This window comes from Indicator indicator, chromosome 16, assembly GCF_027791375.1.
Source record: "Indicator indicator isolate 239-I01 chromosome 16, UM_Iind_1.1, whole genome shotgun sequence".
NCBI lineage: Eukaryota > Metazoa > Chordata > Aves > Piciformes > Indicatoridae > Indicator > Indicator indicator.
Window position 1 is genome coordinate 23,516,289 of NC_072025.1, and position 22,544 is coordinate 23,538,832.

General features: G+C 37.5%; 1 protein-coding gene across 1 annotated transcript in view; it reads left to right on the forward strand.

Annotated features, from left to right (window-relative positions):
* Nucleotides 1-22,544, forward strand: part of MEF2A (myocyte enhancer factor 2A) — an 87,566-nt gene that overhangs the window by 59,022 nt on the left and 6,000 nt on the right. Inside the window, exons 4-8 of the mRNA XM_054387881.1 lie at nucleotides 3,462-3,593; nucleotides 3,659-3,796; nucleotides 6,682-6,901; nucleotides 7,097-7,156; nucleotides 17,176-17,366. Coding sequence (XP_054243856.1) covers nucleotides 3,462-3,593; nucleotides 3,659-3,796; nucleotides 6,682-6,901; nucleotides 7,097-7,156; nucleotides 17,176-17,366 — 741 coding nt within the window. The remainder of the gene's footprint in view (nucleotides 1-3,461; nucleotides 3,594-3,658; nucleotides 3,797-6,681; nucleotides 6,902-7,096; nucleotides 7,157-17,175; nucleotides 17,367-22,544) is intronic.

Consider the following 22,544-nt stretch of genomic DNA (forward strand, 5'->3'; position numbering starts at 1 on the left):
TAATATTTCAACTTGTCGTAGCTAGCTCAGCTATACATTCTTATACAATGTTTTCTAAGCTCTGCCATTAAAAAGCTAATTTACCAATGTCTTTAGCATGTCTTTAGTTTTACACAGTAGAGCAAAAGCAGTTTAAAACTTCTGGGCCATTCTGCAGTATCAATATGATCAGACCTGTCTGGAACGGTTGTATAGCAGCTTTGTATGTCCCAGCTCTCTTGTTGTCTTTGTTTCCTTTTTTTTGTTGTTGTTAAATTGGTATCTGCCTTGGTTCCTCATAGGCATTTAGCACAAATTTCTGACAAAAATCATTCCTTTTCTCTCATCAGTGAGCTCCAAAATCTCAATTACTGAAGGCACAATGCAGTGTGTTGGCAAACATGTTGGAACAATTTCCAGTAATTTTGGCTAAGTCTTAGAGGAAGTGGAAAATAATACAGATTAACTCAAAAAGCTACACATTCCCTCAGATAATCTGGAAAACAAGCCTTAACACCAGGAGGTAATTGCTGTGAGCACCCAATAGCAAAACTTGAGATTTAACGTACTTTTTCCTTCTTGTTAGTAAGAAAACTTACCGTTATTGGCCCCAACTGCAAAATGTGATTTTATTCTAAACAACCTTGTGGATCGCAGCAGAAAACCAGAATTCTTTCTGTTGTACAAATACTATGTGGTCTCGTTAACTGTTTTGTTGGCGTTTTGTTTGGTTTCTTTTCCTGCACCTCACACGCTCTTCAGTTTTCAGAGTTAATAAAATTTCCATCTCCACTATAATAATATCTTGGAAATAGCTTGGGAGTAGGGGGCGTGAGTTATTTACATTAATAGGAAAAATACTAAGTTGTAGCTATAGAGGATCTGAAGGGTGGGGTCAGCAGTTGTTTATGGAGTTTGGCTTTCTTGTATCCCCGCAGCAATTCCCAGCAGTCATGCTTGCCTTGTTTTCCCTTCAGCAGGGGCCTGTTATCGTGTCTTGCTCTGCAGCCATCGAGAAAGCCGGGGCTGGGCTGGCTCACGTCGCCTTTGCCTGCCTGTGTGAACAGATTGCAGCATTCCACTTGTTCAGATGAGCTGCCGAGCAGAAATGTTTTACTCTTGTTACTGAGCAGTGATAAAGTTGGCAGTCTTTTTATGGTTAGGTTCTCAAAGTGGCAGTTCATGTTTTAGTGATAAGGAGACAGAGCTTTGGATATCAAACCCAGACTTACTATCTCTAACAGTGAGCCATGGCTTAAATCCTTCCACAATGACAGGAACCCCATCTGGAGTGACAGTTTCCAGAATCTGAAATGGGAGATACTGAGGCATTTTCCTTCCTCATGAGTCAAAGCAGAGTTAACCCTATTGTTATAAAATATTAAAAACAAAAATCACCAAGAGGAAGGATGCAATTTTATGTTCAACTAAAATGTCTTCCTTTATATTAGAAATTTGAGTCTAATTTTCAGACAGATCTGGGAGGGTGAACTGGCAGCATGACACTTAAAAGCTTTTGCTTGAGTGCTTTAGAATATTGAAAGGAGCACTAATGAATCTCTCATGCTGCAGTACTTAGAAGTGCTCTTATGTATTTATCAAAGGCAGAGAACTAGATAATGTGGATTTCTTGCAAGATCTTTCTTTATAGTATCTAAATACAGCTCCTAATTGTCTCTTGGACACTGCTTAAGCATATTGATGCTGAGTACGATGTAAAGATCTACTGGGATTCTATTTACAGAATTCTGTGGGTTGCAGGGGTTAAGCGTAATCCAGATTACACAGTGTTAACATTTTCCCTACTGATATCAAAGTGTAGAAGACTGGCAGGCTGACTTGTTAGGAAGGGCTGGGAGAGGGATAAGAGGCTCCGACCTTGAGAGGCCAAACAGCCAGCCCTTGTATGGCCAAGTCCCTATACGTGTCCTGCTGATTGGTCAGAAGAGCAGGATCAGTGCTGTGACAGGTGTTGGAGGAACCTACACCTGTTTTCCCCATATGCTGATTTAGTGACTACATTTTTGTGGGAGTTCCAGATACTGCGTGGGATACACAGAGCAAGCCAAGAAACTTGAGAAGGAATTATAGCGTATGGTGACCTGTGATATTAAAGAATTTCAGCCAGTGTAATTGAATTTTCAAGTACTGCTTTAAAACTGAAGTACAAACAGGCAGTAATTTGCATATATGTAGATGATTAGGGAGAAAGCTTTGTGTCTTTATCGTATTAAAATGAGTTGATAGCTCTTTGGGAAAAATGCTGATGAATATTACAGTCTAAATTGAGATCTTTTATTTTTTAATCAAATATTCAGTGTGTTATGGAAACGTAGCTTCTGTAGCAAAAACAAATGCAATTTCTTTATGGTGCTGAGAACATCAGCTTGCTGGCTTCTAATCTTATGGTTTTTTTAGTGTGGAATTCATAGAATATAGAGAATTTCTCAACAAAAAAAAACCCCTAAACTCACAACTCCCCTCATGCATGTCTAGTTCTGTTGCTCCCTGATGTACCACTAAGGTGTACTTGTTATGAAAATCTATGTTGCTTTCCTTTTGAAACTTTTTTTAAAGCAGCAGCAGTTTTTCCACAGGTAATCTCTTAAATCGTGTTTTGCTTTAAATGAGAACTTGCGAAGAAGGCTTTCTGGTAGTGTAATGATGGGGAAAAAAAAACACCAAACGAAAAGGAATGTAAATTTCTTTAAAAACTTGTAGTTTCACATCCTTCCCCTCAGTAGTTTATTTGTAATGCTTAGGTTGTGGACAAGTTTGGGTTTTTTTACCAGGGGATGTTGATGTGAGTTCTCCATCAGAAAACAGGAAGTAGCCCAATAAAGGAGTTGCATCAAATTTGTCTAAAGGAGTCTGAAAAAAAACATATGTTTAGCAAACTAAGTAGTTTTAGAGAGGGATTATGTAACTTTTCTGTACTTTTAGCAGTTCTCATTATGCAGGATGGTAGAAGTGCAGGAAAATCCTGCCTTTGTAAATTACTGTGTTACATCTATTCATGTGCTGCAATTGTTGAATTTGAATATCGTAGTCACTGTATTTCTCAATTTAGCCATATGCTTCATAAAACAATGTTAATGTTGGGATATGGTAATCCATTTATTAAAGATCCAGTAAACTGGCTTTTAATTAGCAGTGATTAACTCCTTTACCATAGGCTGAGTGTTTCTTGTATGTCAGGCAACTTTACTCTGTCAACCAGAATCTAAAAATGGTTTTGTGTGGAACACTGGAGGGATGAAATGGTTGTAGGTTAATGTTACCTGTGAGATGGCAGTTGGGGAAGAGCCTTTTCTCTTTGTGTACTATGCCACTATTTTGAAAGACTAAGCTTGTCTGTTGAACAGTGAGTTTTGTCTGTGAAAGTTTCACGTAGTTGCAGGGGCTCTGAATGATTCAGTAGTGTACAAAACTTCTTGGCAAGTTAGTATGATTTGTATGTGAATTTTCCAATTGTATTTCAGACCTTAAGAAAGAAAGGCCTTAATGGTTGTGAGAGTCCTGATGCTGACGATTACTTTGAGCACAGTCCACTATCGGAGGACAGATTCAGCAAACTAAATGAAGATAGTGATTTTATTTTCAAGCGAGGCCCTGTAAGTACTTTTATTTTATCTCTACTTTTTATTTGTTGATCCTTTTTATTAACTTCATTATTTAGGCTCTGAACAAGAAGGAACACAGAGGGTGCGACAGCCCGGACCCTGACACTTCATATGTGCTCACGCCACATACAGAAGAAAAATATAAAAAAATTAATGAAGAGTTTGATAATATGATGCGGAATCATAAAATCGCAGTGAGTACTAAAGTATGGTTTGTGCTTCTATTACATGCATGAGAATTTTCATGGTGTTTGCTTACCACTGAAACCCACTGCAAAGACAAGAGAATGTAATGGTTTGAGAAGGGTGTACATATTTTTGAGGGGAAAATGAGATGTTGATACCTGACCTTCTTAAGATACATCTTATCTTAAAGAATAAAGATTTGTCACCAGTTTTGGTTTTTTTTTTTTTTTGCACTCAGTTTTTCATACCTTGTGAACATGAGGTAACATTTCTAAATTTCAGGAGACTAGCTGCATTGCCTAATCCTACCTACAAGACTCTTGTAAAGATTGATTTTTGTCATGGGACATTGCATCTTGTAGCTCTTTGTCTGTTGCTGAAGATTTTACAGTATATTAGAATCAGGCAAATAGATTTGGGTTCATTTTATCATCAAATCAGTGGAATTTGTTTGGCTGAAGATTGGATGTAGAAAGGTATTTAGATCTTTAAAGGTAAAGACTGATACACGATGGGAGCCTCAAAAGATTAGTGTTTTATTCTTGTTGAAACTGATGGAAGCTGCTGGTTTGAAAATTTTGTCCCAAGTGCTTAACCTGTGTGCAGCCATAACTCACTTAGCTCTGGAACTCAAGGAATTTTGGGATAACAGCAGTGTATATTTTGCATGCTTTTCATGGCAGGGTACATGATGACATTTAATTTCTATCTGCAAAAAGCAATTTGTGTGGAGTATTACAGGGGAATTATTTCCTAATGCAGAGCTCTGCCACGACCTTTGAGTTTAAGGTTGCAAATCTTGCAACAATTAAAGTAAATGGCCTGGCTAGGGCAATTGGCACAGACCCTGGGGCAATCAAGTAGGTTGTCCCCAAATGGCTTGCTGAAACTTAGAATTATTTCATTGTTGAGAGCAATAAGGCCATCTCTGGGGACTTACCAGCAAAATGAGTCATGACACCCAACCTTACCTCTTTGGCTTCATTCAAGTAAAAAGAATTTGCTGAGTGTGATTCGTTCTTACTTCGTTTTGAAGCTTTTGATAGCCAATATTTCTGTGTTGAGACATCTTCAGGCCTCCTTTCTTAGTGTGTTACAGCTCAATTGCTCTCCCTTGATTTTCTGTGATCTTCATGAACAGCCTAATTTATTTGTGGACCAGTGCAAACAAAAAAGGCAACATGATTTTTTTTTTTTTTTTTTTAGCTCTATAGTTCTGTATTTATAGCTTAAATTAGACCAGTTGCGGTTCAATTTCCAGTACTTAGGGGTCTGTGTAAGAACATAGTTTCTTTTGTTCTAGGGTATTTATTACTTCAAAGGCTAGGAATGAGGCAATGCTCAAGTATTCAGTCATAACCAAATGAGTTCTGTAGATGGGCAGAGGCAGCCTTTATTGTAAGGTGTGGGGAGAAGCTGTCATTTATTAGTTCTATATTGAGAAACCTACAGCAAAAAATGTTCCAGCTGTTAGCTTCTAGAATTGTTTTAAGCATACATAAGGTATTTCAAGTTAATTTGAGTTACTCAAGAGTGTGCTGTTTAAAAACAACCTTTTTGTGTAGATACTGAACAGTTTCTTGAAGTAATTTCCTCTGAAAATTAGTTAGTGTGAATGATTTGCTAGCATTACATCTCTATGCTTAATTACTTTTTCCTTCCATCTGTACCAAACGTTGATAATGTTTCTTAGAATGCTTCAGTAGGGACACTATAATTGGCTCTTGCTAGTAAGAGATTTTTTTCTGTGTAGAAAATGTATTCTGCTCTTTGAATGGGAATAGTTACTGTATTTCTAATACTGTTGTACATAAGGATCACTTTCAGTAAATTTTAAGCTGCATATCACAAAAGTGGATCTTTTTAACTATACTTTCTAGATCATGAATGTGTATGATCTGCATTTGATCTCTAAATCTGAACTATTACCTCTATTCTGTCAGTAAGTACTGCTGACTTTTTACCCTGAAATTGTACCTGTCATGGGTTTATTTCCAGTAGTTACGAGAGCTGTGACAGAAAAAGTCCCTTTTATTTGAGAAACTCATCACTGTCAAAGGATAGGAATGAGACAAAGGCCACAGAAGTTAGTCATAACCAAATAAGTACCATAGATGGGCAGGCATCTAAGCTTTTGATTCAAATTGTTGTTGAATAACAAACACATATGCTTCAGGGATATAGTTGCCTTTTAAATAATGCTAGATAAATTAGAACTGTAGAAAATAAGATTTGCTAAAAAGAAAGAGTGGTGGTTTGTGCAGAGCTTTATGGAACACAGCCCAGAATAATGAGAACTGAAATACTGCAATCCAAATTAGTGAACTTAATGAATTTCTAAAGATCTCTCCCTTCTTTTGTTGTTGAAAATGGCCATTTTAGAGCTGAGTATCAATGTATTGTGAAGGTTATCAATAGAAAATGTATTTACTAACTTTTTTGTGTGTTTAACAACTGGCTATTTTATATTGTGCATGTTTATGCTTACATTTTGAGGGTACCACAGTTCATTGTGATTTGTAGACATGTTTTGCTTGTCATTGCTTTGTAATAATCTAAATTAACTGGTAAATCTGTTGTATTTCTGAGCTTGTGAATTTATATGGATATCTTCAATTTTTGTATTTGACCTTTCAGTATTTCAGAATTTTGTGTAATTCCTTTGCAACTGTATTTATATGATACATAAGAACACTGTACAACAAATGGATGTTTTAATATGGTTTAAAAACTAACATGATTAATTATTTTGGTTGTTGGTTTTTGGTTTGTTTTTTTTTTAAACCTCAGTAGTTCTTGGCACAAACTTCAATGTGTATTTTTATCATATGCTATTTTTTCAGAGTCACCACTAATGTTGTCTTGTGTGTGTTCCTCATCTTCTTTCCTCCAGCCTGGCTTGCCTGCTCAGAACTTCTCGATGTCAGTTACAGTTCCAGTGTCCAATCCCAACACTTTAACCTACAGTAACCCAGGGAGTTCCCTTGTATCCCCATCACTGGCAGCCAGTTCATCGTTAACGGACACGACCATGCTCTCCCCACCTCAGACCACCCTGCATCGGAATGTATCACCTGGGGCCCCTCAGAGACCACCGAGTACTGGCAACGCAGGTAAGGTTTCAGTGCTGTGGTGCTTTTCTTTTGTATTCTCATTTTAGTTAGTTAAACCCCATCTTCAATCCCTCTCCTCCCCCAGGGAGTAAGTTCTTAATGATATCAGTGCATTTTCTTAAGTTTTGATGTACAAAATTCTACAATACTTCAATAAGAGCAAGTGAGTTTAATGCTCTGGCTTTTTTTAATTAGGTGGGATGCTGGGGACAACTGACCTCACAGTGCCAAATGGAGCTGGTACCAGTCCAGTTGGTAAGTGTAATATCATGTCTGTGTTGAAAAAACACTATTGTGGGCTTAGTTCCACTGTTAATTAAAAGCAGTTTCTTATTTTCACTCAGAAAACATGGTTGTGGAAGGACAGAAGCGTCATTTTCATAGTTGCTGTGAAATTGTCGAGTCTTGTTAATCCTTATCAAGCATTTTAACTTTTTATTGCCATGCCCTGTCCACTTCATTAATATTTGTATTTGTGATTTTAGTGGTTTTCAGTAGTAGTGTACTGCTCTTGCTTTTGTATTTCACTACAGGTGTAATTGCAGCACTTTGAAAAGGTCTTGTGTTCAGCCCATTTCTGACTTTGCATGAAATTCACTGCACTTCTTCAACCATCACACTGAAGACAACTCATCTGTGTTCTCGAGTCTAGTATTCACAAGACCTGAATGTTTGGTACTGGTTGTGGTGCCAATCAAAATGAAGGAAATACAGACTGTATTGTTTGTATTGCCATGTGTATCTTGTTAATTATAAATCTTAGAAGCAGATCGCTAGGTTCTGTCTTAATTCTGGAAGATGATCAGAATTTCTTTCAAAAACAGATTAGAGGCCTTGCCAGAAATCAAATTCAGAGTATTTTCTGGTCTTCAGTAAAAAGATATGACAGCACTTTTTCATTTAAATAATATGTTGTCTCCCCTCAACAAGTTTCACTACTTTGATAGAGGACAGGCAGCCTTTGAAACTTACCATGCCTTAGAAAGACAGTTCACCCATTTCCTTCATGGTCGATCCTTCCATTTTTTGAGGTGGCTTGGTAACTGAAGGATGGAATTACATGTAATTCTCCTTGGGATGTGTTTGGAGCAATGAATTAGAGAAGCAACTGTTGACCTTTCAGTAGTTGCCCACTGACTGCTTAGTGTAGCAACTGGGCAAAACTTCTTTGATGATAAAGTCAAGCAGTTGAATTTACAAATAAAAAAAGAGCTGCAACTACAAGGCTGAAAGTACAGGATTGCCTTTCCACTCTTCATCCATTCTTTGCTTATATGTGGCAAAGATATGAAATATTTAAGTGTGGTTTCCATCAGGTAAGCAAGATTTTAAATGAAGGAAACTTTTTCAGTTGAAAGAGATGACTATTTTTAGAAATTGCGGAGGTCAGATGCTGATTTCCACAGTATTTCTCAAGTGGGACTAAGTAAGTTTATTATCAGGCCATTTCAGGCCTCTTTTCCAAAATCAGACTTCAGTAGCAGCAGCAGCCCCAGATTTAAGACTTGTTCTTTCAATAAGCAAATAAAACAGTTGTCCACAGCCCTTGCTGTAGAATGTTGAACTGTAGAAATACCCAGTTACAGCAGCTTGGTGAACATATTTAACACAGTAAAATGTTTTCCTTCTTGCATTTATTAATAGTTTATGTGAAAAGTCAAAATGCATCACTTATCTCTTACTTTCCAGAACATCGCACCCAAAATGTTATACCCACTCGTTTCTAGAAAGATTTTTTCATACAAGAGTTGTTGCTATATGGGAACAGAGGAATGTCTATAACAAGTACCTCTAGCAAAACTCTAATGCTTAGCTAACACCAGAATGCCAAGACACAGAGTGCCCTAAGTTGTTAGAGCTCCACTTGTTACTAGCATATGGCATGGCTGCTTTTAAATACTGTCAGGTGCCAAGTAACCTTCTCAGTTGCAACCTAACTCAAGAAACCATCCATAACCAGGTGTACTCAATCTGCTAACTTGTCAGTTTGAGCTTGATGGCTGCTGTTGAAGTGTGTATATCAAGTTAATTATGTCTGCAGATGACAATGGCGTTTCTAGATTTATTGTAGAATTCACTTTAAAAAATAATCCTCTTTTAAACTTCTCAGAAATGGGCAATTCATCTATGGCTGTATTTGTGAAAGGTCAAATATGCAGCTCACGATTTATAGGACAGGTGTCAAAGATAAAGATGGACTGACAGACCCATATTCACCGACAAAGGGGAAAAACCCAAGTCTTGCCTGATGTGGAGTTTGAGAATTTGAGATCTGTTCTCATTTCATTGAAAGATGCTTGTATGCCTTTTTCTCTTAGCAAAAAACAAATAAAGGGTATCTTGCATATTTGGGGGACAGTTCAAACAAAAATGTTGCATAAAATGGCTCCCATTTAGTTCAGATGAGTCTTTTTCTCAAGTCCTGTGGAACTTGATTGGAATAGATATGATTTGCTTTAGCCAACTTAACAGTTTTTCTGTGGAAAATAACTGAGTAAAAATATCTGCCTGTTGTAGCAAATATTAGTAGGTGGTTTTTAATGTCTAGAACAGAAAATTTTGTGACCATTTTATAATATTGAGAGCTTTCTTCACATGCAGCTGTCATAACTTGTGACAAAGCATTTTTATTTTGTAATATTTTTTTTAATTTTTCCCCACCACATAAAAAGCATTTGCTGAAAATTTTTATTGGCAAGAATATCAGTTTGGAGGGGAAGAATGTCTGGCATTATGACAGTGTTTGCTTTTGAGCTAGCTTATTTTTTCTGTTAGGTAGGTCAAATGTTTAGGAGATAGAATTTTCATGATACTGTTGCCCCTCATCTGGGTTAAACCCTGTTCAGTTTGTGCTGGACATCTCATGTGCTTCAAGAGACTTGAATTACCGGGATGTGTGCAGCTTGCTGTTTGTTCTCAACAGCATCCTGGCTTGAACACATGCTGTGTCTGTTATGCCTTTCAAAAGGCTGTGGTTTTAATTAGGCAAATTGTAGCCTTGCTTGCTCTGAGTACCCAGATACAGGGGAGCGTTAATTTGACATTGAACTGAAAGGACTTGGTGGATGGATCACCTTCAGATTTGTCACAAGGATGTCCACTTTGCTATATTCCAGTAGATTTGGCATTATACCTTAAATCATCCGGAGATTGACAGCGAAGTGCACCTCCAGTGAAACTGCAGTCCTTAAGGATTCTGAGAATCAGAAAGGCTCAGAAGAGTTACCACTTCTACTCAATCTCTACTTTTTCTTCCATTCCTTTGATGTATAGTGTCAAGCTAGAACCACGCAAAGGACCTGAGTTGGTTTTTGTCTCATAGCCTACATAAAAATCGTAAACTGAGTCCTTTGGACTAAGATGATTTCCTTAAGTTCTTCAGCCCTAGGTGATTTTTGAAGGAGTTTTTGGCAGTGGAGATTCTTTATGGTGTGACAAGAGCACAATACATTTCTTTGTCAGGGAAGTAGCCCTTCTGGTCAGTAATGCAGATTAAGGATCCAGTAAATCTTCTGGGAAATTCTTCGCTCTTAAAATTTAATCAGGAGAAAGGATAAGAAAGAGCTAAGTCTTCTTGAGTACTGCATTTCTCCTCTTTATTCCAGAGCTGTGTCTTCTCTAATGTCTTGCTAATCTTCAAATTCTGAAAATGTGAAATATCTCAGGAGTGCTCCACTTCTTTGAGTAGAGATGAAGGATATACTTGCTTGAAAAGCTGTGTCTTGTGAGCTGTTGAATCTGTATTAAAAGCCAGTCCACATCATGTGTGATCTTTTATCCTGGCTTCAGGAAGGATTATGCAGAGATGCAGCTGACAGTTGTCACGCACCTGTAAACCGCTTGCATATTTCGAGAAAGCGATCAAGACTAAGAACTGTGAAAAGCCACACCTGTAAATGGTTCCCTTTGTCTTGAGGGCTTGGCTAGTTTGGAGAGCTGCTTCTTCGTGTCTGAGGATAAAATAATGTGCTTTGTCTTTCACATGGCAGAGTCAAGTGGCTAATATGCTGCAATTCTTAAGAGTACACCAGAAGACTGCAAAACTGCTTTGTGTTGATATTAGTGTTGGGTTGTCTATTAAAAGAGATGATGCCCCAATGAAAAGCATCTATGTAACTCTAGAAAATCATACCTCTTGCAGGAATTTTGCTTGAAACTGGATTGATGCTATCAGCCTCTTCCTTGAGAAAACAGATTTTCTTCTCCATCCAACCCCACTCTCAAACTCCCAGCCTGGATTATCTGCATCAGCTAAACAGCTTGGTACTATTGCTGTAGGCAGTACACCTGGAGCATATTCCTGCTTCAGGCTGCATGTTACTGGTGGTATTTCTAATGTGCTTGCTGCTCTCTGCAGTTTGACAGGTGGTATCTGTCTCAGCTAGTCTTCACTAGACAGAGCTCCTCCCTTCCTAGCTTGTATTTAGAGGGATTTGACTTGAAGGTATGTTCAAATGATGCTAAATCCAACGGACAAAGGTTCTAGATTTGCAGTGTCAGTGGTGTTGGCATAATGTTTTGCCTTGCTGTCATCTTCAGGATTACACAGGCAAATACAAGAGCCAGTGTTCTACCCTTCTCCAAAGAAAGTGAAGGATCCCAGAACACAGAGAGCAGCCTGTTTACTCTTACAGCTTCTAAGTCCTTCTCAAGGAAAAAGAGTACTGGAAGTTGTCTGCAAACCAGCTGTTTCATGGGGTGCAAGTGAACCCTTTTCCTTTGCTAGTCACTGTCAGCATGTAACCAAGTTTGACCAATCCATCATTCTATGATTAGATGAGCTCACAGGAAACTATTGGCATGAAAAATATGTTTGTAGAAGAAAGTATTTGAATTTGTTGGGTTTTTTAGGTTGTAGCAATCTCTTCTTGGAAACCAGCCATCCATATGTGGTCAGTTCAGCTCCTGAAATATCCTCACCTTTCAGCTCATGTTTCATATATTTTTATGTGTTCATTATCTGATTAAGAGGTGCAAAGCAATTCTGGTTAGAAGTTGTCACATGCAACAAATCATTAGTCTCTCAGCTGAATTTAAGTGTATGTGAAGTCTCAACATTTGTGATCGGTGATCACATGTGTTCTTAGTGATCGGTTGGACTGGATGATCTTGGATGTCTCTTCCAACCTGGTTGATTCTGTCACCTTGCCCAGGCTACACTGCCACACATGCTCAGATACCCTAAACATACTGCTTTTGTCATCATGCTTTACATTTTCTCTGCATCTATACAGAGCCATCAACAAGGTCAGAAAGTAGAATTCTGATTTAATTGTAAACTGTTCACAAAAGACCTAAAAGGCATCCAGTTGCCACTGCTGATGTTTCACATGAAGTGATAACATTTAGATACAAAAGCGGTGTGCTTTTTGGGGGGGTTGCTGCTGCATTCTGAATAATAACCCTTGTCTTGAAAAAAGTCCATTTAAATTCTAAACAACCTTGAAAATTTTCTTTTATGTAGCTTGAGGCATTTTTTTTCCCCAGCAACTGGGGAAATGAGAGGTTTTTTTAGTTTTGTAACATTTGTAAGCATTCCCTTGACACTTAGTCATGTCATGTTTTAATATCTCAAGTTCTGCCTTAGAAGGTACACATCTTACATGATAGATGATTTTCAGTATCTTCTATTACTGTCATTTAATTTAATCCTAGTATTATCTGAAGTATTGATTTGTAAAGGTCAGCATAAATAAATTTATTTCAGCTTCTTTGAGATTTTCTGGTGAAGCCTTTCCAAAGCTAGCAGAGGCTTTTTGAAATTAGGGTAGAATCAGCAGTGATTCCTGTACAGAACTGAAAATGGTATGAAGAGCATGTGCTCGTTTATTTTTTGCTTTGTTTTGCTTTTCTGTTTGAATTTCTACTTAAAGCTGTCACACAAAAAAAAAAAAGGGGGGCAAACAAATTCAGCAACTAATGCACAAAGAACATGCTACTATTGGATTTACGTGCAATGTGCTATCCCCTGCCTTAGGGGCCTACATGTAAATATTTTTCTTCAGTAGATTTTTATCTGATCCTCTAGTTGGGTAGTGATTTGATGGCTTACTGCAAATATCATTTTCAGTTTACTTCTAATTAATGACATTTGTCAGGTTGTATGGTGTCATCCGAGGTGTAAATATTTATTTACAACTGTTGTTACGCTTAATCTTATATTGCTTAGCTGCTTGCCCACATTTTCCAAAACTGAGTTTAACTGTTCATTTTCTCCAAAGGTGAACCACAAAAAAAAAAGGTTAATGGCATCAATGACTGTAATTTATTCTTTGAGTAGTATGAAGTACATGGAGTACTTTCCAGCCATGTGTGTTCATTGTTTCAGCTGGTGTGATTTATACAGTGAAATATGAGTCTGGCTCATGTAATTGAATGCTACATCTTGAGCTGCAGGACAATAAATGACATTAAGCCATATTAGGTTTCTGAAGGCAGAATATACAGTGGTTAAAATGGGTGGGTTTTAATATTTAGCTTCAGAAAAGATTTTCCTTCAGAACCAAACATTTTCTGACTAAACAAGAAGTAGGCTAATGTACATTGGAAGTGTTTGTTATGATAAAATCTAATTGAATTGTGATTCATATAGTTGGAAGATGATTGTCCTTTCATTGGTCTCTGTATTCTAAAGATGTGTTTCCAGCATGTTTTTTTGGACTGCTTTAAAGAATTAAGAGTTATATCAAACTCCTCAGGTGGAAGTAAACCCAGTGGTCTTCATTCACACCTATGTAGGATTTGATGTTCTGTTTCCATTTTTCAGTCTGATGGTGGTTTTTAACCATAATTGTCTTTGGGGAAGATCTCTAGAGGGTGGGGTAGATACAATTTTTGTATCATACAAAATAGTAAGTAGATTTTATGTGGTTATTAAAACCTCAGTTTTGCAAAGGGCCATGTAGTTGCATCATCCGGTAATCATTATCTTTTTCTGGCTCCTGACCTTACTCTAAGAAATACCATGCTTTTAGTTATCCTTTCACTCTTAACTTGTAATTCAATTTTCTTATTAGATTATTAGCAGGAAAAAAGGCTTTGAGTTTCACATTAAAAATGAGTATTCTACAGCCTTATTGCAGCCCTAGCATGAGTCTTCAAATAATCAATAGAAATACTCCAGTGTTTGCTAAATGTTCAGTGCTTGCTATTTATAACAAAGGGCTACAATTGGATTAATACCTAGAGTATTGCATGAAACATTTTTTGTTTTTCCCAGTCTTAATATGTTTTTTCTGAACACTCTTTTAAAGAAATGAGCCTTTTGTCAGAACAAATGTTTTGCCTGTACCCTGCTGCTGAATGACATTGCTCAGAGAAGGCAATGGCAAGGAGTTTGTTGTTTTTGACAGTGCCACTAAAAGCACGAAATGTTGCTGAAGGACTGGCACAGTCTTGTAATAAGGGCTGCAGGAAATGACTGTATTGGGTGTGGAAAAAAGACACTGTCCAGGTTTAACACACAAGCTACTGAAATACTTGAAAACAGAGGACAGGAAATGGTATCATAGGATAGAATAAAATGCTGTACAGAACTCCATTGTTTATACAGAGTGTTATTATTCTGGAGTTTCAATTCAACTCAGAACACACTGCAGCTTTGGCATATGAAAGCTAACACTGACAGCCCAGTGAGTAAAAAAATGCTGTTTATTACTAGATTAAAGCCCAGACTTTACTTTTTTTAATAATTTAAATGTTCTGGCATTTTAGCTGAAAGTGGATGGTAATGTAGCAATTTGTCAGACGTAATTTGGTGAAAAATGATGCTATTTTCTAAATCTTTCCTCCGTCACGTTTGTTTCCAAATCTACTTAATTTTCGCCATGTCTATTGTGCAAGATTTCTCTTGCTGTCTGATGCTTTGTAGGCTATCTGTAACTTATGTTTACACTCATTTACAGTGGGTAGGTATTGATGCATAACTGTACTTAACAAAGCCATGCTTTGATAGTTTTCATCTCACAGTTTCAGGACTCTCAGGGCTAGCACAGAACTTAATTTCTCTTCATGGTTGTTTTTCCTGTGTGACCTAGCTGTGACTAGTTTTCTTCTAGTAGTCAAGAGTATATTTACCCTTTAGTATGTATTCTCAGCTCCAGTCCAACTTTTCAGCTACCTTAACTAAATTTTATCACTAGCCTAGAAGCATCCCAATAAACTCTGCTGTTTTCTGCTGAGTAACGTACGTGCTTTAATCACAAAAAGAATTTTTGCTGTGCTTTTCTAGTACAGAAGGAAGAATACTGACATAATAAGCTTTTTCTTTGTTCTGCTGTGTTTCTTCTTTCCCCCATAACTTCTGAGATTGAAGAGTATAATTCTCAAAGAATGTATGCCCAGACCTCTCCTGCAAATGCTTCAAGAAATCACTAAATTTACATGACTCCTCCTTGCTCTTTAACCTTGGAAACTCAAGGGACCTATCAGATCATTCATGTATGGCCAGGCTTTGGGCACTGCAGGAAATCCATGAAGAAAGTAAATCCAGAATGTGAAATCCTGGGTTTACAGTTATGAATTTACTGCTCATCCATATGTGAACAAGAATACTGTGGCTGCAAATTCCAGTAAATTCTACCTACTTAAATTTTCTTTAAAAATATTTAGCAACAACTTTGTGCCCAAAAGACCTTTATAAAGCTGCCTATCTTCAGACCAGCACAAGAGCTTTGTTTTTATTCTTCTATTAATCTTTGCTTTTTCCATTTCTAAATTCGTAAACTTATATGCAGGGTCCCATTTGTAGTGAACAGGGAAAAGGTGAGGACTACATTTGGTACTTCTTCCACTGTGTAACTATGATCAGTAGTCATGGAGGAGACTCCCTCATGAGAATCCTGGTGGATTCACACCTGAGTTCCTAACACAGACTCTATGCAGTACCAGTCACCTTCATGAGTGTGGTGCTGTTACTGAGCCATGTTGCCACTCATTCTTGGTAAGCTTATAAAGGCGTACAAATTCTGCCAAAAGAGATGGAATGTGACGCTGACAACTTTCTTATTTTAATTGCTTTTAGATTAATATATACTTAATGCGATAAAATTGGATTGGGCATAGGGGCCTATTCAAATTAGAATAATACAAAATTCCTGCCAGTATAGCTACAGGCTATTAGGAGAGAATTTCCCACACAGACAACTTTGTGTAGCAGACTTCTCCCTGAATTGTGACTATATAAAGGCTGCTTTCAGAACTGCAATGTTAGTATAAACAATCTTACTATGAATTGTATTTGTTTATACACATATACACAACTACAGTAGTTTGACTATAGGCTTCCCTGTTGCAACATTCTGCACGCTTAACTTTTTTTTTCATTTGCAGCTGAATAAGGTGTGTTTTGTATTTTGGGAATTGTCGTTATAAATAGGATAAAGTAACTGGAATGTGGCTTTAATGTTTTTCTGAGAAATATATTTTGATTTACATGATTAGTGCTGTTCTCAGTATGGGAAAATAGAATCCCAGGCACTGTCTGTCTCTTTTTTTTTTTTTTTTTTTTTTTTGCATGTAAGCTAAGACCTGTATCTTGAGGGTATTCAGCTTTTGGAGATTTCAGTGTTGAAGCCAGGTCCTGTAGGCTTTGACCAGTCTAATTCTACTTAGAATGAGTATTAGGAGTAATGTAGAGGAGGGCCTGTGTAAAATAAATTGATGAGCATAAATCACACATATATATCTCTGTTCAGACCCTGGAATGAATTTACAGGGAAAGGGTTTGTTCTCCTCACTGTTGCCAAATAAAATAACCAATCAATATATATTTTTTAATTTTACTGGAGAATAGATACCGGAGTCCTGCAGATCTTGAAGATATTTGAAGAATACATTTTAGAAATAGAGACTTTAAGAGCTGATTTTTATTCTCACAGGCAACAATTTGGTGTAATTCATGTTATGTGGGGGTGGGGATGAAGTGGGGTTGTGCAAAAGCTCCTGCCTTTTTGCAAGCTCAGCCTGGAGAAACTTCAAAGGGCAAAATAAAAAAAAAAAAAAAAACCAACAGATGTTATTAGAAACAGTTCTTTGGCAATATGCTCTTCTCAGTGTTTAAGCTACCCCAGTGTGTCCTTGAGATGAAACTACTTTTACATATTGATCTTCTGGTGAGAGTGGTTTTTGTTTGCTCGATTACTCAATACTGCACCTCCTGTGAGAAGTTTGTTGTTGGAAGTTTTACAAAAGGAAGATTTCATTATTGGTACATGTGCACCAAAATCTATGTTGCTGCTTTAGTCTTAATGGTACATTTATGCTTCCTCTTTCAGGAAATGGCTTTGTAAATTCTCGAGCTTCACCAAGTCTACTTGGAACTACTGGTGGTGGGAATGGCTTAGGCAAAGTCATGCCTACAAAGTCTCCACCTCCACCTGGAGGAGGTAGTATCGGAATGAACAGTCGCAAACCTGACCTCCGTGTTGTCATCCCACCCTCCAGCAAGGGTATGATGCCACCACTGGTAAGTTCAAACATGAGTTGTATGATTTGCTTTGTAAAATTGAAGTGTTCTGGCCATATACACAGGGCAAAACTACCTTATCTTCTTACCACACGTTACAGTAATAGAAAGGTATTTGCATTCTGAAGTGTCACAAAGGAAGATCTCAGTTAGAAGTTGTTACCTTGGGAGAAGTTAAATTTGTAAGACGTTGGGGGGGTTTTTAGCAGTATAGTAGAGCAGCCTGCCCTAAATGCAGGTGGAGTGCAATCCTAGAGATTGACTGGGATTCCATTGTTTTGATTTGATATCTCACTGACTTGGTACCAAGAATTTTCTTGGTTTGGAGGATGTGGGTTTTACGAAGGGTTAATTCTATGTGTGGAATGGCTGCTCTTACTGGTGATATGAACTGTATTAACATGCCCAAAGGCACACCTTGTACCTGTTTTTCCGGGGTCGTAGTGATTGTGGGGTATAAAATGTAGCTTCAGTGGCAACGATGGTCTGAAAGAAAAGCTTGTTTGATGTGGTGTGCTGGAATGCAACCTTGTGTGGCCTATGATGGATGTCTTGTCTTCAATGAAGGCATGAAAGAGTAATGAAGATCAGGTTCAGTACCTGTTTGTGTACTTTGCAAGACTACTGTGCAGTTTGGCATGTTGGTAAAAGTGTTTGTTCAGCCTAGATTCAGAATAGCATACCAGTTTCATGTCAGGCGTGAGGCAACCACAGCACTGAGACCAGAACAGGTCTTTCAGGAAGAGTTACTCTGGTTTTCCTTTAATTTGGTTGGCCAGATTCTTTGGTCTTAGTCTCTCACTGTCATGTAGAAATTTTAAACACCCATGTGTACATTTTTTTGTGTTCTCTGTGTGGAAGAATGCCCTGTAACCAAGAGGGGCAGGATACAAACAGTACGAGTACTTGCTGTGTAATTCTGACTTGTTTTTAAGATACCTCAAGTGCTTACATTTGTTATTGGTGTTCACAGTGAATAATACAAAGTTAATCTAAGTAACAAAAGCTGTAATTATCCTCAGTAATGATTCTGGGGCTTCTTGTTTTTTCTAGGAATACTGAAGTGTAGAACATACCGGAAACACACTGATGAAGTGAAAAATACACTTGAAAATCACTTACAAGAGGGTCTTCCTAAAGCAGTTGCTCTAATGTTAGTGGTGAACAGTGCCTATGCTTTGTGTTAGCAAATCTATCACATTCAGCTTAGGTTTTGTCTGTGATTTTGAGGAAATTAGGAAGAGATTTCAGAGTAGGGATGCTGGGATGGTATTATGTTTGTATGTGAAAAAATAATTTGAGATGAATGTTTATTGGATCAGCCAGCCAGAAACTGCTGTGTTCTTCTACATGTGTTGGCAAAGTGTAGCTGTGTCCTTGAAAACTAAGTTCTTTCTGCACTGATTTCACCAGAGCCTGTGTTCCTTCAATACAGCGTTTTTTAATAGCCACGAATTACATACGGTATCATACTTCCTAGTAGTGGTATTCACAGAATCAGGGGGAAATTCAAATTAATAATTAAAATACGTAAAAATTCTGAAGCAGAAACATGACTGTTTCTTTCATTTTTGAAAGCAATGCTATTTTTAGTAACTCTGTTATCCCTCTTATTTGCTGAGTACAGTCGGAGGAGGATGAATTGGAGTTGGTGAGTTTGGGCTCCTGTTTGATCAGAGAGAGCAAGATGCTGAAAATGTCATTTGCTACAGCTTTTAACTGTAGTTTCATTACATATTTTAAGTAATTCCAGTGTTCCCTTGGTAGCAGAGAAAAAATACATTTGTTTTATCAAACTCAAAACCTGAGCAATTCAAGTTAAAAACACATGCTACGTGTAGCACTTTCCATTTGTAAACCTAATTTATTTTTTGTTTCCTGAAAATATTTGTTTTTCTTGGAGGGAACATTGGAAGAGAGCCTTACAGAGTAACTGTCCATGTGTGTAGGATATTTACTATCTTTTATGTAAGCTATAAATAACTGCTTATCATCCCCTAAATTATTTTTAGAATGTGGCTTCACTTGTGAAGTTCTTCAGATGGTAACACCAGCTCTCTATTACTTCTCTTGTTTTCAAGGAGATTACATCATTGCTGGTGAGGTCACCTTTCTGAGGTTTAGAATTATTTCATTCTGCGTGAGATTATCAAACCATAGGGGTGTTCCCTGTTTACCAAAAGGAATAGAGAATTGCAAGTGAATAATTCTGCCTTTTTTTCCAGTGGAAAGATATTCTGCTTTTGAAAGGAAACTCTTGGGATTTGTGTTTTTTCTATTTTTTTTTTCCAAAGGTTTTAACATTTGGCATTCTGTCTGGAAAATAACATAAAGCTGACATAATTATGAACTTATTTTTCGAGCAATTTGCAAATTTTGCTGTAGCATAAACTCCATAGAAGATGCTGCATCAGAGTATGATTGTAAAGATACACAAAGAATTCTGCCTTACATACCTTGATTTGTTTTGAACATGGACCTGTTGCTAATGAGGCTCTAATTGCATGAAAGCATGGAAAATGTAGTGATTTAGATACATTTCTTGATGACTGCATGCTGTTGGTTGATTTTTTTTTTTTTTTACCTTAAATAGCAGCAGTAGACTTACAAAAGTAAGAGGAAATGATTTTTGAAAGTCAGTATTGAAGTTCTTAACGTTTATTGGAATGACTTGGTAACTGAACAGGTAAACAGCCTTCATGCATGTTCTTCTCACCTTTATGGAGGAGTGTCTGGTTCCAGTACAAGACACAGAGCCCTCGTTCCATGTAAAAACACGTAATATCAAAATATCACTGCAATTGGTATTAAAGCAAAAGCTCTTGAATTAAGATATTCCTCCCTGGCAGTGCGGAGCAGTGCGACTTGGTGGCGGCGAGTTGGGCCATGGATAGAGCGTGAAGCGTGGGCCCTCTAGTGGAGTTCAGAACTGCGCTCCTTCTGGGGAGGAGCTCGCACAAGGGAGATGCCTTAGTGCCTGACTCAGACCTGCTGAACAAATAGCAACTACACCTCACGGCTCTTGCTGTGCTAATTCCACTGCTAGAAAGCAGTTTCAGACCATGTCTGTGAGCACTGGATGTGAAACCAGAGACGAATGATAGCATAGTGAGAAATAAAGATATTGAATCCTTCCTGTTACTGCTCCTGCTCTCGTTTCCACCAGTTTTGTTTTTTTTTTTTTTTAAAAAAAAAAAGTTAAAAAGTCCTGAAATTTGTTTTGGATTTTTTGGCTGAATCCCAGAGTACAACAAATATCAGACACATCTAAATGTTTCTTTGTGTCTTTGTATTGTCTGAGTGTTCAGGAATTATATTCAGAAATAAACTACCTCAGAAAACCACTTTATTAGCCACTCAAAAAAAAAAAAATCCCCATGAGGAAATCCTTTGGTCTGGATTGTTTCCCAGTATACTCCTCCTTAACTTTTCCATTATACAGCAATCCCAACTTTATAGGCTGCCATCCAAAAAAGCTTTGGAAAAACGTCAATTCCTGACAGACACAAATATCTGCGCTAATAACATATCTTTGTGCCAGATAAATTTGGTCTAGTGGAGATTTTCAGAAGTACCTAAGTGATTTAAAGGGGTAAATTACTCAGAAAATCAGTGGGACGTTCTCTGTGACCTAGAGCTGAAGTAGAGTGAGTGCATGCCAAAGAGACTCTGGATCTCTGTGAGGCTCTAAGGTGGGCTTTCAACAGCAGCCAGACAAAATTCTGGTAGCCAATGGCAGGCTGTGCTGATTTTTAATACGGTAGCTGTAGTATATTTTTTTCTTTAAAACAGAAAGATATAAGCCCAGAATTGATAACCCTCAATTTATGCTCATGAGTTTTAGCTTAAAATTGAATACAGCCCTGTTTCTGTACCTGCTCATTCCATTATTATGAAGGGAGTCATGCATTTTTTAATACTTCTCTCTCAAGATCAGAGTGAAGTTCAAAACTGAGTGCTGCAGATACTGAAATGCTGTATACCTGGCCAAAATAAGGAAAAAGTAGTAGTAGCTTCAATCCTGTAAAGCTATGAAATTGAATTCTACCAGAGAGATGGAAAAATGCTACTTCTGTAGCAAATGTTTTTTAGAGCTGGGGAGGGCCTTGCTATAAAAACATTTTCAGCAGCTTGAAATCAGTAATGGTTCTGTAAGGATGCAGAAATATAGGGTGTAGAGACTTCTAGTACTTCCAAGACTTCTGTAGGTAAAACTAAGTATCTGTTGCTTGAAAATTACAAAAATGTAGCGTTTCCTGATCTTGACAGTACTACCTACGTTGGTAAGATGGTGCTTTGAAGAAAGACTTTAAAGTTGTCTCCACGAAGAGTAGTAGATTCTGTGACAGAGCAGCTTCGCTGTCTGCTGGTGTTCACCACTGTGTTTAACACAAGTTTTCTAGACAGCAAATTTGGTTGAAGATCTTCATTTGAGTGATATGTTTGCTGCAGATGTTCATCCCAGTATATGGGAAAGACAGACATTAAACAGCCACGTTGTGCCTATAGTTAGCTGATCTGAGGCCGTCTAGTTTAGCTGTTTTTTTCTGTAAGAAAGCACAGTTGCTCCATGTGAACTCAAATGTCATTTCTTGGAAACATAGCTGCATTATAACAAGTACTCTCTCAGTTTCTCAGGAACCTTGGGAATGGTGAGATTATTTTATCACTGAAATCTTACAAACACAAATTTAGAAGATCTCTGTGTTCCTTTCAGGACAGGTATAGTCAGCACAGTGTCAAAACTGGCAGCTAAAATGCTGAAAATTGGCTAAACATCTGGAAGTGGGAGACTCTCTTCTGGTGGAACTGCAGCTCACCATCTGCACTAAAACATCTTAGAAAAATAAGGCTGAAAACTCTCAAAACACTTTAGAACTTCATAGAATTGTTATGCATATCCCTAAGGAATTGCATTTGCTTTTATGCCCCACAACTCTAACACTATTGAAATCTGCATGCATGGGAAGCAGACCAGGGAGTCTTAATTTTTCATTTTCATTTCAGTTTGCCAAGATCATTTTGGTTCTCTTGAAATGTTTTGGCTTGTGTGGAAAATCTATCCTGAGAAAAAGGATATGTTTGTTAATAAAAAATGCATTTTAATTGAACACTATTTTTGTATTAGCGCTTGATTTGCTGTGGTTCTCACTGATATCGCAAGACGTGTTGTTATTT